General features: G+C 47.1%; 1 protein-coding gene across 1 annotated transcript; it reads left to right on the top strand.

Annotated features, from left to right (window-relative positions):
- The first annotated feature begins 1,290 nt into the window (after positions 1-1,290).
- Positions 1,291-20,196, top strand: RACK1 (receptor for activated C kinase 1). Its single transcript, XM_030197459.1, has 8 exons — positions 1,291-1,520; positions 9,962-10,133; positions 10,459-10,606; positions 17,028-17,123; positions 18,258-18,368; positions 18,452-18,592; positions 19,841-19,951; positions 20,056-20,196. The coding sequence occupies exons 1-8, from the start codon at positions 1,412-1,414 to the stop codon at positions 20,119-20,121; spliced, it is 954 nt and encodes a 317-aa protein (XP_030053319.1). The 5' UTR covers positions 1,291-1,411; the 3' UTR covers positions 20,122-20,196.
- Positions 20,197-20,568: the final 372 nt, after the last annotated feature.

Below are 20,568 nucleotides of genomic sequence, written 5' to 3'. Positions count from 1 at the left end.
CACTTTGGGAGGCTAAGTTCCATAGGTTTCTATGGAACTTTGGGAGGCTAAGTGCTTTGAAAATGAGCCTCAATATCAACCGGCTCCCCATTGTCCACATGTTTGCTTACCCCCTCAAAAAAATGCATTAGATTGGTGAGGCAAGACTTCCCTTCACTAAATCCGTGCTGACTTTGTCTCATCAGTCCATGTTTTTGTATATGCTCTGCAATTTTATTCTTGCTTATGTAAGTAGCAGTGCAGAAACATGCCTAGTGCAGGGCCTTTTCTCCATCATGTCCCACCACTGGAAACAGGAAATTGCATCCCAGAAAACAAGATATGGCAGAGGGCGAGACTGGTGGGCGACAGATACCAGGCAGCAGAAGGGTGGGAAGGATAGAAAGAAAGAGGAAGAGAGAAAGATATGCCAGAGTGTGCAGGTGGGAAACAGGGAGGGCTTGTGAGAGCTGGAGAAGAGGCTCTTAATGCATGTGACTCGACATGTCTGCATGCCTAAAAATGAATGACTTTACAAATCATGTATGTACCTTAATACTGTCTGTAACACATTTCAGTTGCATCTTGAAATTATATTCTTAAGAATGGTGGGAAAATAAAGGTTGAAATAATAGAACTCTCTCACTGATGAACTGGAGGAACTTAACAAAAGTCACCTCACAGAAAACATTTATGTTGAAATAAATAAACTCAGCTTGCTAGATACTCTTGTCTAAACTAATGAAGAAGGTAAAGGTCGAATCCAGCGGATTTCAATGATCCAGTGCTCAAATCCTTGAAATCCGTTAAGAACATGTGTTCCGTACAACATGCGCCTTTTCTGCGCGTTTCCAGGCCATCTTTGAGCCCAGGATTTTCAGACCTGAATTTCAGTTATCGAAATACACCCAGATGTTTTTAACATTTGCCAAACGTAGGATTTCACCATGAGAACAAGCGCTTGAAGGCCGCCCATCTCCATTAGCAGCTAGGAAGCTGGGTTGTGGGCGGCCATACTGTCATACGGCAACTATACTAATTCCCGAAGCAGCCATATTGTTGTACGGACAGCGTTCCACCCAGTAAATAATATACTGTATGGAAACATCCATTTCTTTTGTATAAACAGGAGTACACTAAACAACATGGAACCCACGAAGTGCTACATTTTTTCTCAGTGCAATATACCGAGCCGAGCAGACATTTTATTGCAAGGCAACTCGAAGCAACTGGTAGCGGCCATCTTGCGTACCTACAGCGGAACAGGTTGGCCGTGTCTGGGGACGATTTCCGCTTCCGGTACCGAGGCCTCTTCCTTTTCCCCCCCACTGCCAAAGAAGAAGGTGGTGGTGGTGTCTGTTCCAGTGCAGCGGTTGAAGGGTTTCTCAATCTGTCACCATCCGCTGCTGGGACGTTCGTACCACTGTGAAAGATGACGGAGCAGATGACCCTGAGAGGGACCCTGAAGGGCCATAACGGATGGGTGACACAAATCGCCACCACGCCGCAATTTCCAGACATGATCCTGTCTTCCTCCAGAGGTGAGCGCTGCGCTGGCATATACCCCCCCCCGGGGTATGGTACTGTCCGATGATTGAATTAAGGGGAGGAGGCCGCTCCCTACCTGAGAGAAAATATTTGTGATACTATTACGGAAGAAATAGGACCAGAATGATCGGGTTAGGTAGATTAGTCCTAGCTTCTCGTCTCTTTTCCCGTTCCTCCCCTTCTCGTTGCATGCTGGGAGTTGTAGTTTCTATTCTATCTTACGGGGAGAGTTCTGTTGCTAGCTGAGCCCTGCCTAGTGAATGGATGTTAGTTCCTGTCATTCTTAGGGAAATCAGAGCTGCATCTCCCTTTTCTGGGGTCTAGTCACAGCTCTAAATGGGGGAGTAGACTGGCTTAGATGACTGAAGATATTACCTCCTGCTTGGGGGAGGGTGCTAGTGCCGAAAGGTAGGCCATCTTGGTTTTAAACTTACATCCAAGCAGTATGGCATTTGTTGTGTCTGGTTCAACCTGTTGAAATCAGTGCTACAAGTCCCATAATATTTCAGGGTGAGATATGTCAGAAATTCTGGACTAGCAAAAAATGTTCCTTGTTGGACCATGGTATCTTAGCAGCTCTTCTCTTTGCCAGTCTGTTGATAGTTCTGCAAGACTGCTGTGGCCTGTGTGATGTCATTTGTAACACTGCGCTGTAAGGGCCATACCAGTGCTGGAGGAAACAGGCATTTTAGCGCTTTTGAACATAGAGTGCAAATGCACTAACAATGATTCAATTTAACATAGTAGATGATGGCAGAGAAAGACCTGTATGGTCCATCCAGTCTGCCCACAAGATAAACTCCAGTGTGCTACTTTATGTGTATACCTGACCTTGATTTGTATCTTCCATTTTCAGGGCATAGACCGTAGAAGTCTGGCCACCACTAGCCCCGCCTCCCACCACCGGCTCTGCCGCCCAATCTCTGCTAAGCTTCTGAGGATCCATTCCTTCTGAACAGGATTCCTTTATGTTTCTCCCATGCATTTTTGAATTCAGTTACCATTTTCATCTCCACCACCTCCCGCGGGCGGGCAAGTATCCACCACTCTCTCCATGAAAAAAATACTTCCTGACATTTTTCTTCAGTCTGCCCCCCCCTTCAATCTCATTTCATGTCCTCTAGTTCTACCACCCTTCCCATCTACGGAAAAGGTTCGTTTGTGGATTAATACCTTTCAAATATTTGAATGTCTGTATCGTATCACCCCTGTTTCTCCTTTCCTCCAGGGTATACATGTTCAGGTCAGCAAGTCTCTCCTCACACGTCTTGTAACGCAAATCCCATACCATTCTTGTAGCTTTTCTTTGCACCGCTTCAATCTTTTTACATCCTTACCAAGATACGGCCTCCAAAACTGAACACAATACTCCAGGTGGGGCCTCACCAATGACTTATACAGGCGGCATTAAAACCTCCTTCTGCTGGTCATATCTCTCTCTGTACAGCCTAACAACCTTCTAGCTACCCTCCTTTCAGTACCCTTCTCCACCAACTCCAGGCTCCGCCCTTTCTGCCTCGCCTCACCCATGCTTGGAATAAACTCCCTGAGCCCATACGCCAGGCCCCCTCCCTGCCCATCTTCAAATCCTTGCTCAAAGCCCACCTCTTCAATGTCGCCTTCGGCACCTAACCACTACACCCCTATTCAGGAAATCTAGACTGCCCCAACGTGACATTTCGTCCTTTAGATTGTAAGCTCCTTTGAGCAGGGACTGTCCTTCTTTGTTAAACTGTACAGCGCTGCGTAACCCTGGTAGCGCTCTAGAAATGTTAAGTAATAGCTATGGCCACCGCCTTGTCACACTGTTTCGTCACCTTCAGATCCTCAGATACTATCACCCCAAGATCCCTCTCCCCGTCCGTACCTATCAGACTCTCCCCGCCTAACACATACGTCTCCCGTGGATTTCTATTCCCTAAGTGCATCACTTTGCATTTCTTTGCATTGAATTTTAATTGCCAAACCTTAGACCATTCTTCTAGCTTCTGCAGATCCTTTTTCATGTTTTCCACTCCCTCCTGGATGGCCACTGTGTTACAAATCTTAGTATCATCCGCAAAAAGGCAAACTCAACCTTCTAATCCTTTGGCAATGTCACTCTCAAATATATTGAATAGAATCTGCCCAGCACCAATCCCTGAGGCACTCCACTACTCACCTTTCCCTCATCTGAGCGAATTCCATTAAGCACCACGCTCTGGCGTCTGTCCGTCAACCAGTCAATCTAGTTCACCACGTCGGGTCCTATCTTCAGCCTGTCAAGTTTATTCAAGAGCCTACTGTGGGGACCAGTGTCAAAAGCTTTGCTGAAATCTAAGTAGATTACGTCCATAGCACGTCCATGATTCAATACTCCGGTTACCCAGTCAAAGAATTCAATGAGATTCATTTGGCACGATTTCCCTTTGGTAAAACCATGTTGTCTCGGATCTTGCAACTTACTGGCTTCCAGGAAAGTCACTATCCTTTCCTTCAGCATCGCTTCTATTACTTTTCCAATAACTGAAGTGAGGCTTACCGGCCTGTAGTTTCCAGCTTCTTCTCTTTCACCACTTTTGTGAAGAGGGACCACATCCGCTGTTCTGTAATCCCACGGAACCTCTCCCGTCTCCAAGGATTTATTAAATCTTTAAGAGGACCCGCCAGAACCTCTCTCAGCTCCCTCAATATCCTGGGGTGGATTCCGTCCGGTCCCATGGCTTTGTCCACCTTTATATTTTCCATTTGTTCATACACACTCTGTTCCGTGAACAGTGCTATATCCACTCCATTCTCATATGTACTTTTGCCAGTCAATTGTGGTCCTTCTCCAGGATTTTCTTCTGTGAAAACGGAACAAAAGTATCTATTTAGCAAATTTGCTTTTTCTTCATCATTACATAGCAGTTCGCAGCATCTTTCAGTCTCACAATTCCCTTTTTAGTCTTCCTCCTTTCACTAATATACCTGAAGACATTTTTGTCACCCCTCCTTACATTTCTAGCCATTTGTTCTTCTGCTTGCGCTTTCGCCAGATGTATCTCTCTTTTGGCTTCTTTCAGTTTCATCCTGTATTCCTCTCCGTGTTCTCCTTGGACAGGATCACTTCCACCAAACTGCTCTAATTGGCAAAACGACGGGGTGGGGGGTTGTGTAATGGTCCTGTAGGTATCTGATTGGAGATGACTGGAACTGTGTGAAGTCAAGCTACAAAACCTGTATGCATGCATTTTATTTCTCTCGGAGCATATGAGCTCTTCATTAGACCAATATGAGAAACAAAGATAATCAACATGAAAGGTGATAGGTGTATGAAATAGCCTTTTGGCAGAGGTTATAGACTAGGAATTGAGCCAACTAGGGCCAGAGAAAGTACCTGCTTTGATTGTACCACAGAAAGTTGGTATATCAGATCCATGGCCCCTTTAAAATAGTTTTAGAATTAGGGTTACAAGACAAATTAGTAATTTGGGGGTAAGGGGTAAAGCCTGGAATGGGCACACAAGATCATCGATGGAGGAGCTAGGCAAAGCTGGACATCTAGCTACGGCTGCCAGTAGGATCCAGATAGGGTTCATGCAGTCGAGTAATCCCAGTACTGGATCAAGGCCTTATTTCTGTTAGGGAATATGAGGATATCGGGTACAAGTCCTGCATGCAGTGGGGTAAACCTAGGACTGGTTGAACCCCGTTGGCCAAATTGGGATCCATTTGGTAGCTCGGATAACCCCACTATTATCAGCACCCCAGATTACACCTTCCCTATCTCAGACAGCCTGAAAATCCTCGTCGTTACAATGGACCGCAACTTAACACTAGAGAGCCAAGTGACATCCACAACAAAGGAAATGTTCCATTCAATGTGGAAACTCAAATGTGTGAAAAAATTCGTCCCGAGGGGAACATTTCACAACCTGATACAATCAATGGTACTAAGCCATGTAGACTACTGCAATGGAATTTATGTGGGATGCAAAGAACAAACCTTAAAGAAACTCCAGACCACTGAAAACACGGCAGCTAGGTTTATCTTCGGAAAAACGCGATTTGAAAGTGCAAAACCCCTTCGCGAAAAACTACACTGGCTCCCAATCAAAGAACGCATTGCTTTCAAAATCTTCACTATGGTTCACAAAATTATGTTTGATGAAGCTCAGGGATACATGACAGACTTGATCGACCTACCAACTAGAAACGCATCCGAATTGTATAAATATGGTACAGTCTGAAGCCATTTTAGAAGATAGGCCAAGTAGATTTGTTAAGCCTAAAATCAAAGGCCTCTCTTTATCAAATAATTGCCAGAAGTTTCTAACTGTGCTGCGGAAAGCAGTAAGCAGTTGCAGGTGGCAATTCTTAAAATAGACTGTAATGAAGCTAACGGAGACAAGGATCAAAAGACACCAGGTGTCAGTAGAAAGTGAGAAGTTGTGGTTATTGGACATAGAGAAACAGGTGTATGAAAGTAGAGGCTATTTCTGGGGACAGTTATAAAAATCTGCGGTTGGGGTATCATAATGACCATCTGGAGAATATGCAAAACAAGTTTCCGTAGATTGCAGGTGCTAATAGAGCAGTGATGGTGAACCTATGGCACACGTGCCAGAGAGGGCACGTGCGCCGTCACTGGTCCGCCCACTCTCCCTCCCTCCGAGCACCAGGCCGGCCTCCATCCCTCCCACCAAGCACCAGGCGTCCCGCCCTCCCTCTTCCAACCAACCAAGCAAGCACCAGGCCATCCGCCCTCCCTCCCAGCGCCAGGGCCCCCCCCCCCCCCTCCGAAATTTAAAAGGCATACCTCGAGATTATGGCGGCGTCGGCAGTAAAAAGCGTGTTCTTTGCTCGGAGCGCCTTCGTCCTTCCCTTCTGTCTTTCAAGCTCAAAGCTTGAGAGACAGAAGGGAAGGCTGAAGGCACACCGAGCAAAGAACATGATTTTCCTGATGCTTGTTTGGTTGGTTGGAAGAGGGAGGGAGGCAGGCCTGGTGCGGGGAGGGAGGGAGGCCTGGTGCTGGGTGGGTGAGTGGGGTGGGAGGGAGGCTTGGTGCTGTGTGGGAGGGAGGGATGCCTGCCTGCCTGATGCTAGGTGCTGGGTGGGAGGGAGGGATGCCTGCCTGATGCTGGGTGGGAGGGAGGCCTGGTGCTGCTGGGTGGGAGAGAGGGAGGCCTGCTGCTGGGTGCTGCTGATGTATGCTGGGTGGGAGGGAGGCCTGCTGCTGGGTGCGAGGGAGGACTGATGCTCGGTGGGAGAGAGGGATGCCTGGTGCTGGGAGGGAGGGCAGGGGGGAGAGGAGGGTGGCTGGACATGGGTGGCTGGAGGGGAGGGCAGGGGGGAGAGGAGGGTGGCTGGACATTTGTGGCTGGAGGGGAGAGGCGGGTTGCTGGACATGGATAGAGGGCAAGAAATGAAGAAGAAAGGAGGAAAGTAAAGAAATAAATGGAAAGGAAGCCCTGGAAACGGAGTTAAGAGAACAGATAGAGAGCAGCAGAATCAGCGACTAGGACCAATATGGATAGAAAAAACAAAAATCGCCCAGACAACAAAGGTAGAAAAAATCATTTTATTTTCATTTTAGTGTTTGGAATATGTCCAATTTGAGAATTTACATCTGCTGTCTTATTTTGCACTGGGTATACTGGAGCTGTAACAGCTTACAGAAATGATTTATAATGAAAGAAAATCATGTTATTTTTTTCTCCTATACTAGTATAATATTTTCAATGATGTCTGTTTATATGCACCATGGCTGGTGAAAGGGGTGTGGCTATCATAGGGGTGGAGTCATGTGGTAACCCCACCCATAATGAGTACCGGCACTTTGCGATAAATAATTAGATTTTGGGTTGCTGTTTGGGCACTCGGTCTCTGAAAGGTTCGCCATCACTGTAATAGAGTATTATAGGCTGGAAAGGGTATTTATTATTATTTATTGCACTTGTATCCCACATTTTCCCACCTGTTTGAGGCTCAATGTGGCCTACAAAGACCTGTTATGGCATCGCTATACCAGGGTAAAGAGTACAGTTGGTGTTATAAAGAAATCAAGAGTACAATTGGTGTTACCAAGAAATCAAGGCAAACACGAGGGTCTGGTCAAGCAGTTATAGCAAGAGACATTCTGAGTAAAGGTGTGTAGGTGTTGTGTTATAGTTAGTTATGGGTTATCATGGTAGGTCTTGTTGAAGAGAGAGATTTGCGGAAGTTAATTCGTTGATCGTTTTCAGGTGAGTTGGTAGTGCATTCCACAGCTGCGTGCTCATGTAGGAAAAGCTGGTTGCGTGTGTTAGTTTGTATTTCAGTCCTTTACAGCTGGCGAAGTGTACGTTAAGAAAGGTGCGAGAAAATCTTTTGGCGTTTCTGGGTGGGAGGTCCAGCATGTAGGTTGGGGCATCTCCGTAAATGATTTTATGAACAATCGTGCAGATCTTGAACGCGATACGTTCTTTAAGTGGGAGCCAATGTAATTTCTTTCTTAGGGATTTTGCACTTTCATATTTTGTTTTTCCAAATATGAGTCTTGCTGCGGTATTCTGGACTGTTGAAGTTTCTTGATGGTCTGTTCTTTACAGCCAGCGTAGAGTGCATTGCAATAGTCCAGGTGATTTAGTACCATTGACTGTACCAGGTTCTGGAAGATGGCTCTCAGGAAGAAAGGTTTTACTCTTTTGACTTTCCACATAGAGTGGAACATTTTCTTAGTTGTATTCTTCACGTGATTTTCAAGTGTGAGGTTTCTATCGATGGTAACTCCCAGAACTTTCAAATTGTTTGAGACGGGGAGGGAAAAGTCTGATAGCTCATATGTACGGGAGAGTCAGGACATGAAGGTCAGCGGGCCGCTTTGTCGCATGACACTCCCCATAAGAATATGACTCTGTATTCTTATACTGTTAACCTGTATTATTTTGGTAAGTAAAATAAAGCCTATTTAAACTATCAATCTCTCACTCTTTGTTCCCCTATATAGGACCTGTACCTAAGTAAATGGCATCTGACTTTGTAATTTGGTAAGGTCAGTAGGTATTATCAGTTCTTGACTGTCAGTTTGTTAACAGTAGGTTGACAGCCTTCTTGGACTGACATGGAGTTGAGAGGGGTGGGGTTTCTTTCCACCTCCCAGTGGTATGTCCGGACCACTATCCCTGGAATTCTGGAAGGGGACCCACCGTCCTAAGGGATGGGAAAACAGAATCAACACGAACATATCTAAATCTGCCCCTACCCAAGCTGCAAAGGACTCAAATACAAATCAATTTGCGCGTACAGATTTTCCTACATAAGCACATAACTGGAACGCATTACCAAAAGCCTTGAAAACAACAAATGACCACCTAAACTTCTGGAAAACACTAAAAACTAACCTGTTTAAAAAGGCATACCCTACCGATCCAACATAAATGCGTGATCTTTGCAACACAACAAAACTAAAGAACGTAATGGACATAACACAACTCTTCCGTTGTACGATTCCCTGGTGTGGCTGTGCCACATGAACTTTATCTTACCACAACATCACTTTGTATTTGTTTACACCGGAGTCTGTAACGCCTCTCCGGTACTATGTAAGCCACATTGAGCCTACAAATAGGTGGGAAAATGTGGAACATAAATGTAACAAATAATAAATAAATCTCTATATGGTGATGTCGCAGCAGGTGGAGAAATGACCAGGCTTGGTAACATGCTAGTGGGAAGCTTTTATGAGCCCTCTGTTTAAACTGTGTACCAGTGGGGTCAGTGAGAATATATCTTTGAAGAGAGAGCCAACTGGCTGGATCCAGAGGTCTTTATTTGCTATTTCTGTGAGCTTTGGATGCCACAGACAGATCTTTTAGACAACATACAGAAGGAGTAACCAGATGGTTAGAGCTGCCAGCTGCGAACCAGAGAAGCCACTCATCTCCTTGTGATCTTGGGCAAGTCACTTAACCCTTCATTGCCTCAGGTACAAAGATAGATTGTGAGCTCTCCAGGGTCAGGAAAAGACTTGGTGTACTTGAATGTAACTTATCTTGAGCTACAACTGAAAAAGTCAAGAGTTAAATCCAAAATCCCTTCTCTTTCCTTTTCTGTATAACTGTTTGGAAACAGTGCCTGAATATCCAGTGTGTGCCAAATGAGATCACTTATCTGGTGTACCCGTTGCACTATGGTGTAATTTTGTATGAAGTGGGTTGGAGCAATTGCTGAGGGGGTGGGGGTGAGGGCAGGGGACAATGCCCCGAGGGATTTTTCCTGCATGGGAGTAGGGGGAGAGAGAGAGCAGCTAAGGAGTTTTCTGGTGTGAGGGAGGGGAGGCTAACCATGCCAGCTGTTGCCACCTTTGGTGCTGTTTCCCGCTGCGTGTGGCACGTGCAGAATCCCCCCAGGAATAGGTAAATTAGTGGCTTATTTCTGGTTTGGTGAGTTGTATTTTGTTTGCTAAGCTTTCTCTCTGTCTCTCTCTTCACAGATAAGAGTGTGATCATGTGGAAGCTGACTCGAGATGAGACCAACTACGGCATCCCCCAGCGTGCCCTGCGCGGTCACTCTCACTTTGTCAGCGATGTGGTCATCTCATCGGACGGGCAGTTCGCGTTGTCAGGGTCTTGGGATGGGACTCTGCGCCTCTGGGACCTTACAACGCAAGTACAACGGGTGTGATTCAGAGAGGGGGTAGACTGGGGTGGTGGTGGGGGCTTTCCTCTATTGCTGTTATTCAGTGCTCTATGTACAGAAGACCTGCCTTCGTGAGAATGCGATCTTCTAACCATAGAAACTGCCAGTCATTCTCTCTGTGGCCCTATGATTAGAGTGACACGTGTTTCCTGACTTGCTGTGATGACAAGTCCTGCAATTATGATGGGCAACAAAGAGGGAATCTGAAAGGAGGTGGGGGTTTGGGGGAGCAAGGTAACCGGTGTGCTGCAGGCACTGAGAATTGACAGCTCTTTTTTCCCTCCCATTCAGGGGTACCACAACTAGGCGCTTTGTGGGCCACACTAAGGATGTCTTGAGCGTGGCCTTCTCTGCCGATAACCGCCAGATCGTCTCTGGCTCCCGGGACAAAACCATCAAGCTCTGGAACACACTGGGTGTCTGCAAGTACACAGTGCAGGTGAAGTGGGATCTGCAAAACATGGGGGGGGGGGGGGGGGGGGGGGGGGGGGGGGAGGAAGCTTGGGAATACATGGCAGGGTTTGGCTAAAAACCCACCTTTCTGATGCTGCTTTTAACTCCTAACCCTTATTCACTTGTTCAGAACCCTTATATTACCATCATCACTTTAATATTCCCTTATCTCTTGGTTGTGCTGTTTGTCCTAATTAGATTGTAAGCTCTGTCGAGCAGGGACTGTCTCTTCATGTTCAAGTGTACAGCGCTGCGTATGTCTAGTAGTGCTATAGAAATGATAAGTAGTAGTAGTAGTTTTACAAAAGCATAGGAGAAGGGAGGCTGTGATTACAGTACTGGTGAGTGTGCATGGGGCTCTGGCAATAGAGGCCTGTGAGTACATAGCATTCACCATTACCCTCCATTCCTAGGCTCCCACCTTCAAATACATCGTTTATTCACACTTTATTCTCTTGCCCCTCCTTTGCTGGCGAAGAGAAGTGTAATACCTTTTTGCCCTCCCCAAGTAATAAACTACAAATTACCCATCGCCTAGAGCAGGGGTAGGCAACTCCGGTCCTCGAGAGCCGCAGGCAGGTCAGGTTTTCAGGATATCCACAATGAATATGCATGAACTTGATTTACATACACTGCCTCCATGGTATGCAAATCTATCTCCTGCATATTCATTGTGGATATCCTGAAAACCTGACCTGCCTGCGGCTGTCAAGGACCGGAGTTGCCTACCCCTGGCCTAGAGTGTCCACCACTCCAGGCAGTGATGTACTTATCACCCACTAAGTGAGGAGACAAAAAGATTCAGGAGGCTACGGATATATGAGAATAATTATTTATTTCACTTACCAAGCAAGGATACAGGATATAATCAGGCTGAGTAATAGAATCAATTCTCATATGAGAGACTAACCGGGACACAACGTGACCACTGACATTAGTTCTCTGGCTACTGTGGTTCATGACTCTAACTTTTATAACTTCACTAGTAAAAAAAGGCCCGTTTCTGACACACATGAAACGGGCGCTAGCAAGGTTTTCCTCGGAGTGTGTATGTTTGAGAGAGTGTATGTGAGAGTGACTGTGTGAGAGAGAGAGTCTGGGTGCGAGTTTGTGTGTGAGAATGAGAGTGTGTGCAAGTGCGTATGTGAGACACAGTGTGAGAGAGAGAGTGTGTTTCACACAGATACAGTGTGTGTGAGACACAGACTCTCTGTGAGACTGAGTGTATGAGACCAAGAGAGTGTGTGAGTGACTGTGTGCCACATAGAGAGTGAATGTGATACAGTGTGAGACATAGTGTGTGAGAGTGAGAGAGAGAAAGACATTGACTGTGAGAGAGAAGAGAGTGTGTGTGTGACAGAGATACCTCCCCCCCTCTCTGGTTTTAGGCTACTACTACTACTATTTAGCATTTCTATAGCGCTACAAGGCGTACGCAGCGCTGCACAAACATAGAAGAAAGACAGTCCCTGCTCAAAGAGCTTACAATCTAATAGACAAAAATTAAAGTAATCAAATCAATTAATGTGTACAGGAAGGAGGAGAGGAAGGTAGGTGGAGGCGAGTGGTTACAGGTGGTTACGAGTCAAAAGCAATGGTTTTAGGCCCCCCACCCCCTCTCTCTCTGGTGTCTGAGCGTTACTGTGCAGGACGCTGAGCTCTGGCTGTGCTTCAAGGAACTGACCAATCCCATTTAATAGAATGCACCTCCAACATTCTGAAGCCGAGAAACCTCATGTGGTTGGTCACTTCTGCTTGTGACGAACCCGTAAGTACGTGATGTCAATTCAGGAGATGGATACAGAGAGCAGGAATGCCTCAGCCATGCAGTCAGCTTCAGAATGTTGGAGGTGCGTTTTATTATAAAGGACTACTAAAAAAGGCCCATTTTGGAAACAAATGAAACTGGCGCTAGCCAGGTTTTCCTTGTAGTGTGTATGTTAGAGTGAGTGTGTGTGAGAGAGAGAGAGTGTGCGATTGTGAGAGAAAGATTGAGTGCTTGTGTATCTGTGAGTGAGTGTGTGTGTTTCAGAATGAGTGTGTGCAAGTGCGTATGTTGGACACAGTGAGTGAGAGAGACAGAGTTTTCCGAGAGCTAGTGTGTTTGACAGTGAGAGTCTGGTTCCCCCCCCCCCCCCCCCCCCCCCAATCCTACTTTTGCCTTTTGTTAGCCCCCCTCCGTTTCGTCCCTCTTTCCCCCTCTCCTGCCTTCCCCCTCCCCCCTCTGTCCCTTCCCCACCTCTACTGAGTGAATGAGTCCCTCCCCTCTCGCAGGGCCCCCACCCCCACCTCTCCGGTGTGAGGAGCCCCTCCCCACCTGCTTTTCCCTCTGTTAAGCGGTTCTGTCTTCCTTCCCTAATGTCCTCCTCCATGCCAGCATTCTGTCTTCCTTCCCTGATTTCCTCCTCCTCCATGCCAGCATAACCTCCCAGCCTGAGTTGACCCTGTTGCTGTGAGGTTAGGTTTTGTGTGTTGATGTGGGTTACTGAGGGTGGCTCTGGGATCTCGGTGCAAGTTCTGTATGTGTGACACTCTCTGTACAGCCCTGCCGTCATAGCTTACCGAGTGGGGCTCGGGGATCTCCGTCCAAGTTGTGTATGTGCGATGCTGTTTGTACTGCCCTGCCGTCGACGTAATCGCATGTTGACGTGAGGGCGGAGCTACACGTCCCGGCCCACAAACAAAAAAAATTCGGCGGCGCCTCCCTCAAGCTGAGTGAAGTTCCTCTTTTTTTTTTTTTTTTTTTTTTTTTGTTTATCCGACGGATTGACGCAAGGGCGGGGCGGGTGAGCGATGCGATTGGGTGAGTGTCATTGGCCCGCCCTCGACGTCATCACGTGGTGACGCGAGGACGGGGCAGACACTTATGTGATCTACACAACTTCAATTCCGTATCATCATGCTGATCAATCCATAGACTGGTGGGTTGTGTCCATCTACCAGCAGGTGGAGATAGAGAGCAATCCTTTTGCCTCCCTATATGTGGTCATGTGGTGCCGGAAACTCCCCAGTATGTTCTCTATCTCAGCAGGTGGTGGTCACACACAGCAGCAGCTCTGGCTAGGTCTCCAAGCCTAATTTTTAGGTTTTGTTGAATACCTGGGGTTGAGGGCTCTTCTTGAGCAAGTGCAAACCTGGTGGTGCCAGGTCCCTCCTTTTCTCCCCCCTCCCGCTGGCTCCGTTAAAAAAAAAATTTTGGACGTCCTTAAGGGCATTTATTTCAACGTTTATTGCAGCTACTCACTGGGACACCAGTTCGTTACAGCTCGGTGCGAGAAGCAGGTAATTTTTACCTTTTTTGTAGCGGGCAGGGGGTTCCCCGATCGGTCTCCACGTGGCCTATGGCGTCGGAGGGCGAGGGCGCAAAGAATCGCTCCCCGGACCGCGTGTGCGCTTCTAGCGGGGATGCGGGGGTCTTAAAGTCTGATTCGCCCTTGCTGGGTGTCAGTTTGGAGGCCGGTCAGTGTCCCGGTTCTTCCTCTGGTGCGGCGGGTTTTCCCGCCATAAACGCCCATCCCCCGCTGCTCGCCTCCGCCATCTTGGCCGGCCACTCTGCTCGGACGGCTTCTTCTTGGGCTGCCCTTGAGGTGGGAGACGTTAATTCTATGGCCGCCCTCAATTTGGGCGACGGCAAAAAAGCGGCCAAAGTTAAGCGCCGTTCTTCCCGCGTCGCGCCGGACGCCATTTTGGATGCGCAGCATGTTTCTCCCCCGCTCTTGCGAGCGCCGGTTGAAGGTGCGTCTAGGGCTGTGGCCCAGGCTGCTGAAGTGCACAGTCTGGTGGGTTTCTCCCCCGAGTTCATTTTGCTGCTGCATCAGGCCTTCCTTATGCAAAACGCTGCCCCTGCTCCCTTGTCCGATAAAGGGGTTGAGGCCCCCGGACGTAAACGCAGTGCCTTCCTTCCTGCCCAAGATTGTTTTTCGCTTCCGTGTGAATCAGCAGCTCTGTCTCCCATCCTTTCGTAGGGAGGACTACCCAGAGGAGTACTCTGCTCTCAAATATCTAGATGTGAGACGAGTTATCATCAGATACTTGGAAGTGACCAATGATTTCCGGAAGTCGGACCATCTGTTTGTCCTGTTTGCAGGTCCTCGTAAGGGTCTGCAGGCTGCTAAGCCTACAGTGGCAAGATGGGTCAAGGAAGCCATTGCAGCGGCTTATGTGGCCGCGGGGAAGGTGCCGCCTATCCAGCTGAAGGCTCACTCCACTAGAGCTCAGGCGGCCTCGATGGCAGAGGCCGGGTCCGTCTCCTTGGAAGAGATTTGCAAGGCGGCAACTTGGGCATCAGCCCATACCTTCTCCAGGCATTACCGCTTGCCTGTGGCTGCTCGGGCGGAGGCCCGGTTTGGAGCTTCAGTGTTGAGTTCAGGGATTTCAATGTCCCGTCCTGGGTGAGTACTGCTTCGGTACATCCCACCAGTCTATGGATTGATCAGCATGATGATATGGAATGTAAAATTATGTATCATACCTGATAATTTTCTTTCCATTAATCATAGCTGATCAATCCATAGCCCCTCCCAGATATCTATACTGTTTATATTCTGGTTGCATTTCAGGTTCAAGTTTAGTCTTCAGTTCCTGTTCAGGAGGACTTCGTGTTCAAGTTTTTTCAATTGGATTCTTCAAGAGTTGAGACGAGTTTGTGTTACAGTGAGCTGCTGCATTCCTCTCCCCTCCGTTTTACGGGGCTGGATTGAGACTTAAATTCTGCCTGCGCTTCCTCCCGCTTCGTGCGGCTGTAGGGCAGCTTTGTACCCCTCCCGCTTCGGCGGTGTTAGGGTCAGTCCGCTCCTCCCGCAGTTGCGGTTGCAGGATAAGCCAGATCCCCCCGCATCGGCGGGTGTGGTGTCCCTCCCCCGCTCCGCGGGGATGAGCTGGACGGATTCCCCTCCCCCACTTGTGTGGGGATGAGCTGGGTTAATTCCCCTCCCCCGTTTCGGCGGTGGTGAGCTGGGCAGAGTGTCCCTTTGTGGGTGTAATTCTCTAAGTGCTGAGTCCTGCGGATGGAGCTTGGATATCGACATACTGAGGAGTTTCCGGCAGCACATGACCACATAGGGAGGCAAAAGGATTGCTCTCTATCTCCACCTGCTGGTAGATGGACACAACCCACCAGTCTATGGATTGATCAGCTATGATTAATGGAAAGAAAATTATCAGGTATGATACATAATTTTATCTTTAGAATGTTGGAAATTTCTGAGGCTTCATTAAAACGTTGGAGGTGCGTTTTATATATAGAGGTGTCCCATATACTTATCATTGGAAATGCAAAATCATCATGCCATAGCATATTTCATTGGGGTTACAGGTTCATCAAATCATTATTGCAGATTCATCATATTATGGCATTTTTGAGTTCGATTCCCACTGCAGCTCCTTGTGACTCTGGGCAAGTCACTTAACCCTCCATTGCCCCTGGTACAAAATAAGTACCTGCATATATGTAAACTGCTTTGAATATAGTTGCAAAAACCTCAGAAAGGTGGCATATCAAGTCCCATTTCCCTTTTACTTAACATCAGCAAAATCATCTTCACAGTAACCATAGTTCTGTTTCTCCACCCACCTGCTTCCGTGGTTAACAGAAAGTTCCCCTTAGATTAGCAAAGTTATAAACCATACTGTCCTGCAAAGAATATTTCTATTATTTCTCCATGTCAGTTCATTTTGCTTTCATAAGCAGAAAAGGACATGATATTCTGTGTCACACTTGTTAACTAGCTTCTTAGTGACTTGCCCTCTTGGCCTGTACTGTGAGGCATAGCTTTACTCATAACTGTCAGGCTACCATAGCAGTCCTGTCGTTTGGGCTCATGTCCAGCATGTCCCATATCTACAGAAGGCAAGTGGACATCTGTGAATAAATAGTGTAGGTGAAAGGGGGGAGGGGTGCCCCAGGCATCCCTAGTGCAGGGGGGGATGAGCCAAGGTAATCTCCATCAATAGTCTGAGCACTGATCTTTCTCCATGACCCTATGATTAAAGTAACACGTATTGTGTCCTGATCCTTCATGGTGTGATGACAAGTCCTGCAATTATGATGGGTTGGTGAGAAAATGTATTCTAGACTAACATAATGTGCTCACTGTTCCTAGGGCAGGGGCTCTCCAGCCAGTCAGGTTTTCAGGATATCCACAGGCAAACATGAGGCAGCCTTGCATACAAAGGAGGTAGTGCATGCAGATCTCTCTCATACAGATTAATTATGCATATCCTGAAGACCTGTGATAGAGATTTTCATGCACTTTCATGCAAGGCTGTCTCATGTTTGCTTGTGGATATCCTGAAAACCTGACTGGCTGGGCTTGCCTCGAGGACTGGGTTGAGAGCTGCTGCCCTTGGATTCTGTACCTGCTGACTGCTCGCTGACCCCATGGTTTCCCTCCTCCCTTTCTATGCAGGAGGAGAGTCATTCTGAGTGGGTTTCCTGTGTCCGCTTCTCCCCCAATAGCAGCAACCCCATCATCGTCTCCTGTGGCTGGGACAAGATGGTCAAGGTAAGTAGGGGGAAATGAGTGAGTCATGAACAGGGTTTGGGAAACAAATCAAACATGAGTGTTGGTCAGGGGAATGCTCTTTTTTTTTTTTTCTTTAGGCTACTTCATTTCTCTATGTCAAGGGTCCTCAAATCCAATCCGAGGTCCATAACCCAGCCTGGTTTTCAGGATTTCCACAACGAATATGTATGAGATATATTTGCATGCAGTGAATGCAAATAGATCTCATACATATCCTGAAAACCAGTCTGGTTTGTAGACCTTGAGGACTGGATTTGGCAAACCCTGCTCTGAGATTTTTATTTTATTGTTTTAGGATTTAGTTTTGAAATCTGAGCATGAAGGCAAGTTACATTCAGGACCATGATTTATTTTCCTGCCTTGGAGAGCTTACAGTTTAAGTTGTACTTGGGGGCGGGGGGGGGGGGGGGGGGGGGGGGTAGTGGAGGGTGAAATGACTTGCCAGAGATCAAAGGAGAAGGAAGATTTTAACTCCAGCTTGCTTAATTTGCAATCTCTCTTTAAGGAACACTAAGCTGCTCCTCATTTCCTGTGTGTAGAGGGGGAGGGGAGTTGTTCTGTTTGTTTGTTTGTTTGTTTTTTTCTCTTCATCCCTTTGCCTAAACATGTACAGGTGGAGGGTGCTTCTTTGGGTCATGCCAGTTTTGTCTGCCTACAAGCTTTGTGCACTGTGAGGTTTTTTTTGTTTTTTTTTTTGGGGGGGGGGGGTGTCCCTCACCGATGTGCCACAATGTAACAGATGCAGGAGTTCTGGACTCTGCAGGTTGTGATGTTATGTTTTTATGGAATTCCTAGAAGTATTTAAAACCTAATTACCTATTTTGGAGATGTTTTGTCTCCAGCATGACATCTTGCAGACTGCAGTCCTCTTTCCCTGGCTGAAAGCTTGGGATGTTTCTGGCTTTTATGTTACAGTAGAAGATAGCATTAATAACTGGAAACCCATGCTCTTAATAAGCCCGCTTAGAGGAGGTTATTAATGACATTGTACAGGAGAGAATACTTGGATTGTGGGAGAGGAGGGTTCAAATTCTTGTTGGCGATTCCATGCAGATAGCGAGAGGCGTGTGTGGCGCGCTGCATGTACTAAAGGGCTGTGTTGTGTGTTCCCAGGTGTGGAACCTGGCCAACTGCAAGCTGAAAACAAATCACATTGGCCACACAGGCTTCCTGAACACCGTCACCGTGTCTCCCGATGGCTCCCTCTGCGCCTCTGGTGGCAAGGTAGGCAGGCAGTGCCCAAGCCGTGCACACCCTGTGCAGCTCTGCTCTCGTGCGATGTGAAACTCCTTTCTGTTTCTTCTCAGGATGGTCAGGCGATGCTGTGGGACTTGAACGAGGGCAAACACTTGTACACCCTGGATAGCGGGGATATCATCAACGCACTGTGCTTCAGCCCCAATCGCTACTGGCTGTGTGCTGCCACCGGCCCCAGCATCAAGATCTGGGTGAGTGTCCTCTTGGAAGATGGTGTTAGGCCATCGCTAACAACATTTTTCAAAAGCTTGAACGAGGTCTGGAGTTTCCAGAGGGGGATACCTGCTCTGATTTGCCAGTGTAGCCTTTGCAATTCCTTTCTCTTACAAAACTGGGATTTCTCTGTGCTCTGTGGCAACCTGTACGAAGCACCTGTGGTGAAGGGAACAGCTGGCTGTCATCCTTCCTATGACCCTTTGCTGTTTTTGCCTGGTGTCCCCTTGCTGTGATGAGATACTGAAATGCCATCTGATCTATAAGCATGTAGAAACTCAGAGGCTGTTACTGAGCGAGGGGCATCTGTGTATCCCTAGACCCTGGTATTTAGAAACAGGATTTGCACTGTTGGAACAGATCCTAGTTAATGTAGTGTGACATTCTGAATCCTCTGTCTTCCTGTGAATCCTGTGTATAGCACACCCAGTAACTTCACACGGGGGGAAGGAGAATCGGTCCCCAAAGAGGGGCAGCTCAAGTCTGAGCACAGAGGTGAAGTGAGTGGCTGGTGGTGGGGGCTAAGGGATTCTGTATGGGTTGCCAAGAGTTGGGCACTGATCATAGATCTGTATGCAAACTAATTGATCAGTTAGGTGCTGTCCATGTATAATTGGCAGTAATTAGGAGTTACTTACAGATCTGCCCTATGCACCTAAATTTCATAGCTTGCAACTCTAAAGGGGGTGAGGCCACGGGTGGTCAGGAGCTTTCCCAGAAATTAGATTCAATTTTATAGAATTAGGGCTGCATTTCTGAAGTAGGCTGTGAAAGCTGTAAGACTGTGTATAGCTATTCTGCATGCTGTTTTACATTCTTTAATTTGTCAATTTGTATTTTGTATTTTCATTATTTTTTATTCAGGGCTGTGGCCGATTTTTAAAATTTTAATCTCGATTAATCGTGCAATTAAAGATGTGTTTATTTTTCTACACACTGGAGCTCCTCGTGGCAGTGGAGGGTTAAGTGACTTGCCCAGTGTTATAAGGGGGGGGGGCATACCTTTTTAATTGTACGATTAATCACAATTACAGTTTTGATTTAAAAGCGGCCCTAGTGGGTCTAACGGCCATCAGTTTGGCAGATAACGTGAGCTCTGTAAAGGTCATTCCACACAGTGCAGTGTCTTTGGGTGCTATATACAGAATCTAGCGCTAGGTGTATAAGTGTAACTGTACTCTGCTCATTACATGCACCCCCCCTCCTTTTTTTTTTTCTCTCCCCAGGATCTGGAAGGCAAGATAATCGTGGATGAGCTGAAACAGGAAGTGATCAGCACCAGCAGCAAAGCTGAGCCTCCCCAGTGCACCTCACTGGCATGGTCTGCTGATGGACAGGTACATAAATCCATTTGCCCCTCTCTCCTCACTGGTCTGGTGTTTGCACATCTCTACAACATTGATAGTTCTTTTGCTTTCACCACAATATTTTTGTCTTTCAGACACTCTTCGCCGGATACACTGATAATCTGATCCGCGTCTGGCAAGTCACCATCGGTACCCGATAATCTGTAGATGGCAAGAAGATTTTGAAAGATGTGCCTGTATTACACTCAATAAACACTCGCTAAGTCTTTTGGAGATGTTTGCTTCCTGCGATTCTGTCACTTGGGGCTGGCTGGTATATAAGCATAACTCCAGCATGGTTCATCTTGCTTTTCAGAGCTGTCTGGGTGATCCTGTTTTTTATTAAACAAGGTGCCATCTGCTTCCTCGGTGGTGCCATTCAGGACTGTTGGGATTTTGCAGGAACTGTCTCTTGAGTGCCATTTATCGTCTCCCCACCACGCCCCTTGTTTATCTTTTTGCCCTCTCCCAGGTATAAAGGTACTAGTTACCTGTAACCTGGAATGTCCAGCACTCCAGGGATTATGGTCCTAATGCCACCAGGTGGAGAGACAGAAAGACACAGAAGGCTATGGTAATATGAGAATAATCAGTAATTGTTCATTAAA

Source organism: Microcaecilia unicolor, chromosome 3, assembly GCF_901765095.1.
Source record: "Microcaecilia unicolor chromosome 3, aMicUni1.1, whole genome shotgun sequence".
Taxonomy (NCBI): domain Eukaryota; kingdom Metazoa; phylum Chordata; class Amphibia; order Gymnophiona; family Siphonopidae; genus Microcaecilia; species Microcaecilia unicolor.
This window is presented reverse-complemented; position numbering and strand designations above follow the sequence as displayed.

Coding starts and splice junctions, on each gene's coding strand:
- RACK1 (XM_030197459.1), top strand. CDS start 1,412: ATGACGGAGCAGATGACCCTGAGAGGGACCCTGAAGGGCCATAACGGA. Junction 10,134..10,458: donor CGCCTCTGGGACCTTACAAC/GCAAGTACAACG, acceptor CCTCCCATTCAG/GGGTACCACAACTAGGCGCT. Junction 10,607..17,027: donor TCTGCAAGTACACAGTGCAG/GTGAAGTGGGAT, acceptor CTTTCTATGCAG/GAGGAGAGTCATTCTGAGTG.